Source organism: Oenanthe melanoleuca, chromosome 13, assembly GCF_029582105.1.
Source record: "Oenanthe melanoleuca isolate GR-GAL-2019-014 chromosome 13, OMel1.0, whole genome shotgun sequence".
Taxonomy (NCBI): Eukaryota; Metazoa; Chordata; class Aves; order Passeriformes; family Muscicapidae; genus Oenanthe; species Oenanthe melanoleuca.
Window position 1 is genome coordinate 18,221,122 of NC_079347.1, and position 11,974 is coordinate 18,233,095.

Genomic DNA, 11,974 nt, shown 5'->3' on the forward strand with positions numbered 1-11,974 from the left:
GAAACAGATTGCAGCTGTAAAAAGTATGTGGCCTGAAAAGGACTAAACTGGAGACATGGAGAAGCTGTGGAGACTTCTGCACTTGCAGGCATTAGGGATGAAACCCCTGACAAAGATGTTCACCCATGTTCTTCATCCCTGCCTGTCCCTGCTGCCACAGTGGGTAGGGACGAGGCTCCTCTTGTGCCAGGGGAAGTGAGAGCAGCTGGGAAGCACCAGGGTGTGACACAGCTGTGTCTGGGGACCATGAATTCAGAGCTGGAACTCTGCTCAGGAGGGCTCTGTGTGTCTTCATGTCTGTGGTGCCCTGCATGGAACGTGGGGAAGCTGAAGCTGTGTGTGACCATCAGGCTGAGCTGTGATACAGCCTTTGCTGCTGCTTTGATGCCTGTTTTAAACTTGTGTTCTCTTTTGAGGCCAGCCACTCTAATTCCTTTGGCAAGGCTTTCATCCAGCTTTTGTCAAGTTAGATTCCCAGCAGGATAGTGAATTTGGACTAGAACCTTCTTGTTCTTTTTCCAAAATGCTCGAAGGATTTGATAAAGTTCTGTTTGTCATGACCATAGTTAGATCACCAGGGGATTCCAGTTGCACATCTTTCTGAGGAGGAATGGGAGGGGGCTCTGAGACCTGCCAGAAGTTAATGCATCTCTCCATCTCAGTGCACTTTTCTGCCTTCTTAAAGAATTGAACTGTAAGTACTGCCCAAATTGAATTTAATACACTAAAGTCAATTAGCAGGAGAAAAAAAAACCCAATAACTGTATAGATGCAACTCCACAAATCAGGTATTACTATTGAATTACTCTTCCCTTTGCAGTTTTCTTGTCTCTTGGTCAATTCTCTGACCACGGGAATTTTCTGTATTTGTTCAACTGTGTAAATCAACTCTTCTCCTAGGTCATCACACACCCTCCACAATTAGTGACACTGAGTCAGATTTGTTGTCAGAGACACCCCAGTGAGTGCTGTCTTGAAATGGGGCAGCTCCCTCCTCACCTGTAATGGTTCCTGGGCACTGCATGAGCTGTGACAGGATTCCTTTAGCTGGGGCTTAGGATTGAGGGACATTGGGGTGGATGGGAGGATGTGAAATGCTTTGCTGTTTATATAGGTGTTTTAAAACAGCCACAGAAAACAGTTCTGTGATTACCACAGGGGATTTCAGGTGTAATTGCAGCTTTGTTTACAAGGTGGTGGTCGCTTCAGGCATATGGAAATTTGGCCTGAGTTGAGGCAACAAGAGGAGTCTGGGTTTGAGAGGTGTACCTCACCTGGGCTGAGATCCCCCAGGGGAAGGGACCTTACCAGGTCAGACCTCTTTGAAAATACTCTGTAAGCATTCTCTGTAGTTTTCCTAGGAGTGAATATTCCCCCAAACAACAATCCTCACAGAGCTAGCCATAACTACATCAGACCTGTGCCATCACTGAATCTGGCACATTTTCACCAGCAAATGGGATCTGCAGTGGTGAGTTGAGCTGAAGTTGGAGTAAACTCATGTTGTACACACAGTCCAGGCAGGCACACAGGTGAGATGTCATCCTCTCTCAAACTCACTGGGCAAATAATTGTTCCTGTCACTGCTGTGGGGGAAGTGTTCATCTTGTCACTCATTACTTGGCAAGCAGGGAGGGGAAAGGTATTAAACCTTCTGACCATGATCTGTGAGGAAAAAAAGGATTGGTGCTATTCTCACTATCCAAAAAGCTCCTTCCTGCACAGTGCTCCTGTGCAAGAGCAGCTCCTTCCTGTACCTGGCAACTCATTCCTTGGGGTAGGAATCTCCATTCTGAGCAATGGCAGGAATACAAAGGTAAGTGATGTTTTTAGCCTGTTGAAGCCAAGACAGAAGTATTTGTTCCTTCATGTTAACTGCAGTGCTGGAGTAGGTGTGTGGGAGGGAGCTGTGCTGCCAGAGAGAAGCAGCAGTGTGTCCTGGCAGTGTGGGCAGCTCCAGGTAAAACTGTTCCCATCCCAGTGTGGCATCTTGCATCGTGACTGGGTGGGAACACAGAGCCCTGAAGGGCCTTCCAGCACTGCCATTATCTGTTGGAATTAACCCCTGTTAATGTCTACTTTTGAATGTTGATGTAGAGATCTGCAGAGGTTTTGAAAAGCACGATTGTTCGTGGGTTTTAACACATCGTCCAGATACAGGCAAGAACTATATATGTGGGCTGAAAGCTGTGAGGGGAAAACATTTAATAATTTACAGGTTACAGTTGCTGTGGTGTAAAGTTACAGCATGTTCTGTAACAGTTCTACTGTCTGTAGAGTTTGCTGCTGGCATTTCCAGGATAAATGGGTAAATGGATCAGCTGGTGACAATGCCTGAGATGAGGAGGGAAGCAGAGCCCATCACACAGTCCAGTTTTCTGCAGGGATCAGTGTGAGCATCCTGGGCTATTCCAGGACCACAGAGAACAGGCAGACCAAGCTTGTTTTATTTAGTGGAAACTATAAAAGACAACTCACCTCCTTCCAAAAGTTAGGCAGTCAACTCACAGCTTGTGAGAGAAAAGGAAGGTGCTGCCCCAGAGGAGGGAAGAGCCCTACCATTAAATGAAAACCTTCCCTGTGATAGCATAAACGCCATGTCCCCAGAATGCTGCTGCCTGACCCCAGAGTATGTGGGGACCTCACAAACCTCGTGGGGGTCTAAACCAGCCCCCTGAATCTGCTCCTGCAGCATCCATAGCCTGAGGTGCTTTGATTTGGCTCAATTTGGGAATTCCCTGGCTCTCACTGCTGGTTTGTGTCCATTCACACAGGTTGTTTGCACTGTCTCCATTACTGGATGTTACTGGAACACTTGGGCACCTCCTTGGTGATTTAAAGAGCAGCATGGCTTTCTCCCTGCACACACAGAGCTCACTCTGGCAAATTTAACCATTGAGAAAGTGTGAACAGCTGTTCAGCACATCTGTCCTGCATGGCTGGTGTTCAGGAATTCCTCTCCTACAAGATAAGACAATGAGGAAGGGGAGAAGGCCAGAAACTTTCGTCTTGCACTGAGAAGCTCTGCTGTTACACAGCATGAGGTGCTTCTCTCCTTGCTCCTGTCTCACCTCTGTATCAAAGTTATTTATCCCATGTCATTACATGAGACACCTGCTCAGTATTTAGCCTGTGCCAGTCCTTGTGAAACACCCTCCTGTTCATAGATGGCAGGTATGGTGCTGTTACCCAAACCATACTGGCCAGATTATACCCTCAAGCTAGGGTAACAATCACCTAAAAATGCCTATTGTTTAAAACAAAACCTCCACTAATTTTAAAAGGATATGTGAAGATGGTTTTTGAAAGTGCAAGAATGGTTTAATCTGACCTTTGTGAAACCACTTTGCTATGAAGATTGGCAATTTGTAAGAAATAGTGTGGTTGTAGTGGTGGAGAGGAATTATTAAAACATTTTTATATTGTCTAGTCTGGTAAGACAGAATAAATTTTAAAAACCCTGACCAGGACATGCTGGTTGGTGAGAGCCCAAGGCAATGGTGATTGTAGATAACAAATGATTTCCCAAATTTCATAGGAGCTGTGATAGAGTCTGTAATAGTTTAACCAGTTAGATCCCAGACCTCTGGATTACAAGGTAAGGCCTTAAGGAAGACTGGAGGTCTGATTCAAGTTTCTCAATGCTAAATCCAAGCTTTGGTTCCACCTGAGAACTCCTGCAGAGACAGCAGTGGGGGCTGCCATTCCTCAACAGCACCCCCTCTTCAGACTCCCATGGGCTGAGCCAGATTAGCTCTGATGAGAGAACAGTGGTATGAGCTGGGTGAGAGACTCAATCTGCCAAACTTCATCATGGCTATTTTAAAAATAAACTGAGGCATTTGGTTCTCCATGAAGTTTGTAGCTGCCTGCCAGCTGGATCCCTGGGTTGAAGAACTGTGACTGAGTCCTCCCCAGCTTTTTGTCTTTACATAATCTTAAAACTGAGGGGTAGCACAAACTGCTTAGGAAGGACATAAGAAATAGACTGATAATACCAATTGTCTTTATTCTCTGAGAAGCACAGTGACACTTTTGCTCTCTTGTTCTGGCCATTCTCTTTGCTGGGACTGCTGGTTCTGCAGGTACTGCATCCAAGGTGACAATTCTCCCCTAGTCCTTCTCAGGTGGCTGTAAGGGAGGACAGGGGCAGCTCAGCTGAGGGCAGGAGGATCCTGAGTTCATCCTACTAGCACTCCCTTCCCCATCCTCACTGTTCAGGTGTCTGAATCCATCACAGCATTCTTCAGTTGATCAGGAATTTGGGCTGGAGTGTGAAAGGTGCTGAAACAGGTGCTGAAACCTCCCTTGATGGAACTCTTCCATTCAGATGAGTGATGTAAGGCAGGGTAGCCTTGCCTTGGGATGGCCCTGCACAGATTGACTGATGGGACAGAAAATATAAACAGTATTGAGGGGCTGCCAGCACAGTAACTCTTGATCCACAAGCTCTTGCAGTGGATGAATTCAGGGCTGTTTACCTGTAAAGAAAGATGCAGATTTATTTTAAGTTCTGGATAAATAACTCTCTTGTCTGGCCACTGCCCCTGGCACTTTGTAATTATGGGAAGGCAGGGACAGGCTGCATGCCTCAGTAGATGCATTGCAGCAATATGCTGTTGATCCTGATGGAAAACACTTATCCAGGTGCTCCTGATATCCTGTAACTACTACTACTCCTTCCACTACACAGAATGTGGACAAGTGCTTCCTCTTTGCAGGAAACAAAGGGCAGCAGGGACAGCAAGAAGCCAGGTTATTTCAGACAAATTCAAGACCTTAAAATGTGTGGGTGGCAAGCAGACAGCCTGGGTCTTTAGCCTTCTAAGTATGCTCTCTTAAGAGGCATGTGTTTTATGAAACTGGGGAAAAGCTTTTAAAAAAAATAAAAAAACAGAGCTTGTCTTGAATCATTAGAAGTCAAACTGATCATATTTTCAGAGCAATGTGACTGCACTTAAAAGTTTTCTCAGTGTTCAGAGGGAGGCTGAGGAAACTGGGCAGATTTCTGGTAGACTCTCCCATCATGAGAGAATCTCTCTTGGCTCAAGATGCAGGGGGCTATCTGTGGCCAAGAATTTGGAACCTGGTCTTCCCTGCCAAAGGGATGTCCCTCTCCCCAGTCCCACCTCTGAACTGCACTTTTGTTCCCTTTTTTAGCACCTTTTTTAGGTCTGCAGAAAGGCAGAACAAGGACACAAGTCTCAGGAGCTGCTGAAGTGCAATATTGGCTGTAAACACACATGGCTTTATTCATTTACCATGTCCTGCCTTCAGGATTTGTGACCAAAGGCCATTTTGCTTCCTACCTGTGCTTCTTTTAGCAGATCAGTAATAACAGGAAACCAACCAGGAGTCTGCCTCTCCAGCTCCAAGGTGATGATCACCAAAGCCAACGTGGAGCCCTTAAACTGCACAAGTTGGTGGCAGGCCATACAGTGCTGCAGCTGCTTGGTCAAGAGTGCAACATGGAGGGAAGGATTCCTCTGAGGCAGTCTGGGTGGGAGATGGGGCCAGCTGGACATCACCATGGCATGGAACTGCAGAGAAGATAAAGTGTACATATATATATATATATACACACATATATATATGAAAAGAAAAGCAGAGGTTAGTGAAGTTTATATGTTTTCATGTCATCACCCAAAAGTACAGATGAATTTCATCTCATATCAGGAAACTTGAAGGCTTCCCTCATCTTTTTTCTATTTTTTTTTTCTTTTTTTTTTTGTGTTTGTGTTTGTACTTGCCAATCATTGAACTGGGTTTTTGAGCTGATAATGAATGTATGAGGTCTGTGTTTCCTAACAATTTCTGAGGTTTCTACATTATCCAGACTGCTGTCCAGGAGATTCAATTCAGGCTAGAAGCTCCAAATCCAGTAAAACTAGTAACACTGCACTCTGAATTCAGCAAGGAAACAATCACCTATGAAAGGCAGTTTTTACAATCAGCAGCCTAAAATGGCTTAATATTTGCACATGACCTTAAAATAGGGATCCAGGATGTTTTCGTATCACATGAATTTTGCCTTACTAGCACATGATTATTTCTTAAAGACAAAGTTTAATTGTTTCTATTAAATGTTTAGTAACTGCAATGGGAACTAAGTGCCAGATCAGGGTAGTCTCATTGCATAAATGAATAATTAGAGAGAGGAAAAGAAAAATAGTTTTTAAAAAAAAAAAAACTGTGTGTGAAATGTAGCAAAACTCTGACAGCTTTCTATGTACAGTATTAATAGACGGGAAATAGTTAGAAATATTTTTGCAGCTTGTATTTAAAAAAAAATAAAGAAGGCATATAGTTGTTATATTATGAGAATCTTTTTAATGTCCATTCAGTTGTCCTTTAAAGATGAGAGTAAATTTTTTTGAGCAAAATAGAAGGTTTTAAATAGTAGAAAATTGTAAAAAAAATTAAAATATAATTCCTGTAATATTCTTTAAAAGGCTTGAAGATAAGTAGGAACAGGTAGTTTGCCAAACATCTTGGGAAGGATGTGTGGGTGTGTGTGTGTGTATCTGTGTTTTTTAGTCTTACTTGATAAGAAGTTGTTTCTTTAAAGAAAAAAACATTGCAAAACATAGTACTTACAATGTTTAAGAAATCCAATGGTGTTGCTGTGTAAAGATCCCACTGAAGCTTATCCAGTATAATTCTTTCCATTCTCAAGATCTCGGCTGGAGAGTGTTTACATCTGCTCTGCACCACTAGCATCTGCACTGATGGTATTACCTGTAAAAAAATTTTTAAAAATTAAAAAAAAAATAAAGAAACCAACATCCTATACAGTGCTGTGTGCGCTTCTCTGTATTGTGAAGGGATCTGACAGGTTTAAACAAGTTTATGTCAAGCAGAATGCTCATCCAGCAGATCTCATTCCTAGGTACCTCCTATCCTAAATGAAGAGTGGTCCCTGCTCACCCCAGGGCAGCTGCTGCAGACCCAGCCCACAGCAAGAACGCTGCCATGAGCCTCCCCAGTGGGGCATCAGTGATGCACCTTCCCTGCTGCCACTGGGCTTGCTCAGAGCAGGCTTCCTCACAGCCTGTTTCACAAGGCCTGCTGTGGTTGTCTTGTTTCTTTTGGTCATTGAAGCAGCTTCTCCTTTGTAGCTGAGAGGAAAAGAACAATAACCTCAGTGTAACACCACCTAAGAAAGGCTGTGGAGAACATTTCACTACCACAGTGGCTGTTTGAAGAGATGTGTGTGTCTGACTCCAGCTCCGGGCTTTCCTCTTATTTTGCAAAGCAGAAGGAAGAAAAGAGGAGGCATGCAATCTGAAATCCTTTTAGCTAATGCTTGTACATGCCTGCAGAACTCTATCACTGCATTTTTGTCATGAGAAATATCCTGTGTAATTTCTCACTGGCTGCTGACTTTACGTTCTCATCTTGAGGTGCAGACCTGAGTCGGTTCCTCACTGGGTTCAGAAACCAGTTTTGGCTCCAAGCAAACTCATCTATTTAGAGCTTCCTCTGAAGAACCTCTGCTCTGTCACACATGCTGTGCCCTCCAGGAGCTACAGCATGGGAATTACAGCTCTGATGTACATCTCGACTGTCCCCTCAGACTAAGCTCTGCTGTGAGCCCTGGATTCTGAAATGAGGAGAGAGGTTTGGGGGCAGGACAGAAACAAAAACAAGTCCTTCATCCCTAAATCCCTAATCCCACAATTCTTCAGAGCAACAATGAAACAGGACTGAAAATGCTATTTTCACCTCTTCAGGACTACTTAGGGTAAACAAAGTAGCACTTTCATTATGTCCAAGTTGTTCAAAGACCTGGAAACATGAACAACTTTTAGTGTGTTTAAACATACAGACCTCATCTTCATTGTTTTTTGCTGAAGGATTAGGCAGGAAATTGTAATGCACTGCAGATATTTTAATTGGGCCTGAAGGGAGAAGAAGAAAACACTGAGTAAAGAAAGTAAGTGTCTTGGGGAAAATAATTGTATCATAATTCTATGATATATACACAAGTCTCAAACTTTTATTTAAGTTACAGATGCTTCTGAATTAGTTTAGTTACAGGAGCTGGAAATAGAACAAGGACATTCAAAGTGACGAAGAATAAATCCTCTTAGAGGTGCAACTTTTATTCATGTCTCTCACAACTTTTAGACTATGCAATGCCACAGTATTTACACTGCAGTGTTGCTCCTCACTTTCAGATATTGGTTCAGGTTGGACTTCAGGAAGAATTTCTTCATGGAAGAGGTTATTAAACACTGGAACAGGGTGCCCAGGAAGGTGGAAGAGTCAACATCCCTGGGGGTGTTCAAGAAATTATTTGATGTGGCACTTAGTACTATGGTTTAGCTGATAGGGTGGTGATCAGTCAAATGTTGGACTCAATGATCTTAGAGGCTTTTTCTAACCTTAATGATTTTGTAATTCTATGTGCCAGAATCAACCTAAGCAGAATTGGGAGCTGCAGGGCTCAGCTCAACTTCTACCTTTACTGTAGCTTCAGTGGCAGAAAAGATTAGCCCTATTATTAGTTTAATAAAAAATACTAGTCTAAAAACCAGACTATTAAAAGTGATAATGTGAAAAATTTCTGTTTAGCAGAGAAAACCAGATGAGTTCTTTGTATTTACCACATCTGTTGGACTAAGTTCACACAAACAATTCTAATGATGTCAGTGGAACCTCATCAAACACTCAAGTTCATGCATGTGTGTGTGTGTGTGTATATATTTATTTGCTTAATGGCATTCCCCAGCAATGACCCTGACTGCTCCCTAAATCTGCTGCCAAATATCATCCCTGCTTTTGTGTATAAACTGATTAAATGCTGATATATATAACTGATGCTCCTTACATTCCCAGTCAGTAATCTAGCCAGGGAAAAGCTGGCAGAGCTCTTTACCTTTACTGATGCCAACAGCCTGTTGAAGATGCTGGTGGCTAAGGCAAACATTTATAAAACTGGAACTGGGAGCTGATTTCTGCAATCTAGAGGACTGCTTTTTTGTAACCTGACAGAGATATCTATGCCCTGAGGGGAAGGAAAAGTTAGAACAAAAACACAGTTATGGCTTTGATGATTTTGTTAACATATCTCCAAAGGAAGACTAAAATCTTTTTAAGTGCTCTCATTAGCATTTCAGATGGCTGGAGGCTTGAAATGAAGGAAGTTGTCGGCTGTGGCCACAGAGGGAGGGCAAGGGCACATTTTGGAGCAGTTTAAAGCACTCACTTGTGTTGCCCAACCCATCTGGCTCTAGCTGTGCTTACACAGGCCTGGTACCCAGTTGTACTGGAGCACTGAGGGGGGCAGCACCCAGGCCTCCCAAACTGAGCTCTTCTGAACCAGGTCCTGGGTGTGCCCATCATTCCCACCCTGGGAAAGCTGAAGCCTCAATGCAGCACATTCCACTCAGCCAGCCTCAACAGAGACACTGGAGTCAGGAGTAGGTTTTGATTTACTCTGCAAGAGTTGTAACAGCCCTTGGATTTGCTGAGTGTTGAGACCAGGGCCAGCTTTGAGACTCCCCAGAGGTACATGGCAAAATGTACTGAGCTTTTTCTTTCTTATATCTCATTCAGGTGAAAGGGAGGACCATGGCTGCCATGAAAATAGCACCCAGGAGCTATGGAATGCACCTGAACATTGTTGTAGGAGAAGTAAAAGGGCCAGGCAGCTACACAGAACAGACAAGACTAAACACCAACTTGTTTAACTTTACTCATCACATTATCTGTTTCACTATTTTGCTTAATTTGGTGGTAAAAATACTTGATAAAAAGTAGCATTTCTAGACTATTACAAAAAAGAGACAAGGCTGTTAAGGCACTTCTGCGCATTCTTCCATGGTTCTGCTGCACTTACAGAAGTAGCCAAGCAAAACTGTTTGCATTGTACACAGAGGCCATGGAGTCTTGTAGCTTCTTCCTAAGGTAGCTTGGAATGGGGCTGGGTTTCTGTTAGGCCTCAGTGAATTCCATCTTTCCCACCTTGGCAGATGGAATTCACAGATAGTGCTGAACACAATATGCCAAATTTATGGTTTTACCATTGAATGACAGCTCTCACTTGCTGTACCACATTATCCCAAGATATTTCACATTTCCCAAAACTACTACTTCTCTGACTGAGCCAGAATAAAATGCAAAGTCCCTGGTTTATACAAGGCATCAATAAAATGTAAAATGGGACAAAACCAGACTCTCCTCTACCTCCATTCCACAGGCCTAGTCCATGAGGGAGGACTTTTGCATTCAAGTGAATCAGATGGCATGACCAGCACAGTATCTTTGCAGGGTCCTTTAGGGAATTCCAAAGAGGACAGGAGAGGATACCTTCACAGTGAGATCCTGGAAAACTGGCACTTTCCAAATCCTGGTCTTTCTGGCTATGGGATTTTCCAGACAAAAAAAAAAAAAAAAAAAAAAAAAAAAAAAAAAAAAAAAAAAAAAAGGCAAATTGGGAGCTCTCCATATGTCCAGGAGACTTCATGGCAGCTGTTTGAGCCGGTTTCCTGATGGGAGCCACTGACAAAAACAAACAAGCAAAATTATAAAACAACATCCCAGCTCCCTGTACTAAGTGTGATTTCCTCTCTTGATGCCTTTCCAGCACTGAGAACTGAGGAGGAGCCACAGGACTTGTTTGTTTGCAGACAGAGCAATCCTGATATGCATTTTCCCTGGAAGTTGCTGATGAAAGAAAACATGTCAGATGGCTGAACAACAGCACAGTCCAGCTTCTTCCCTCCTGGGCTGTGAAATTACTTGAGAAACTTGGAGATTACTCCATTTATCCTGCTTCACACATGTGGCTGTCCATTTGCAGAGCTATTATACTGCAACCTGTTATCACCTGATTTCAAGTTTCTGGCAAATAGAGGCTTATGTTTTCCTTACAAAGGCTCAAAGATGACTGCTCTTTGGAGGTTTATGAATTCCTAATTAAAGGTTTTCCTCAGAGCAGTTTAATCTTTGGAGATAACACTTTGGAAATCCCACTCTCCATATTGAGGGGAGTATTTACAGGAAATAAACATCTCTGATTCGTATCAGTACCAAGTGAATGAGAGCATCCAGCCTGAAACTATTTAAAGGCTTACATTTTGATGTTTCTTTAACAACAGAAAAGAGATGTTACTAGATATAAAATTTCTGTTTCTCTTTCCAAAGAGTGGTTCCTCACCATTTTTCCTGGAAGCTCACATCATTATCGCTGCAGTTCCATTAAAAAAACCAAATGACATCCTCTGGAAACTGCTCTACATTTCTAAAGCTGGAGCTCAGTGAGGTTTCCCTGAAATCAGGAGCCACACGTGACTTTAACTTCGGCTGCCACTGAATGTCAGAGCATCCAAAGCCGGACCGTTCCAGCAGAGGGAGAGCTGGCAATGATTTATCTGATGCACTGAGAAGTTTACTCTTGTGTAGCTGGGGCGGGAGGGGAAATAATAATTAAAATCTCGCCCTCTGGCTAGTTTTGACTGTCCTCGAGAATAAAGGGAGCAGCTCTTGCTGCCAGCTCTCAGGCAGCCCCTCCAGCCCTGCAGAGCGCCCGGGGCCATGGGGACCAGCTCCTCTGCCAGCATCTATGTTCTCGCCCACCTTTTCCACCCAGGATCTCTCCATGACTCAAATCACTCTCAGCTTTCCCCTCAGATCCTGGACCCCTTTGTTTTCCTCCTGCAGCATTTTCTGTGGGAAGCTGGTTCCAATATTTTATGTTAAACCTTTCCTCATTCCTCAGCTTTGCCTGCCTACACATGACTCTGTTCTCTCAGCAGCCCCTTGGGTTATGTATTTTCTGGTGCTAAATTATTAGTCCATGAATCTGTGCGTGCAGCACAGCTCTGAGTAACACTGTGGCAGTGTGTGAAGAGCAAAGAGACTGCTGAATAGCTGCTCTTCAAGCTTCCTGGCTCACCTGATGATGCACACCCGGGGCTGGGTGAATAGCCCTGTCCTGTCATCACCGGTGTGTCCCTGCCCGGTGATA

The 11,974-nt window shown here is 43.6% G+C and overlaps 1 protein-coding gene across 1 annotated transcript; it reads right to left on the reverse strand.

Annotated features, from left to right (window-relative positions):
• Nucleotides 1–4,113: 4,113 nt before the first annotated feature.
• Nucleotides 4,114–9,229, reverse strand: CCNI2 (cyclin I family member 2). Its single transcript, XM_056502700.1, is given in 9 exon segments — nt 4,114–4,131; nt 4,360–4,454; nt 4,457–4,481; nt 5,310–5,540; nt 6,598–6,738; nt 7,827–7,901; nt 8,882–8,934; nt 8,937–9,003; nt 9,212–9,229. Coding segments are annotated over 9 exon segments (723 nt in total).
• Between the last annotated feature and the right edge of the window lie 2,745 nt (nt 9,230–11,974).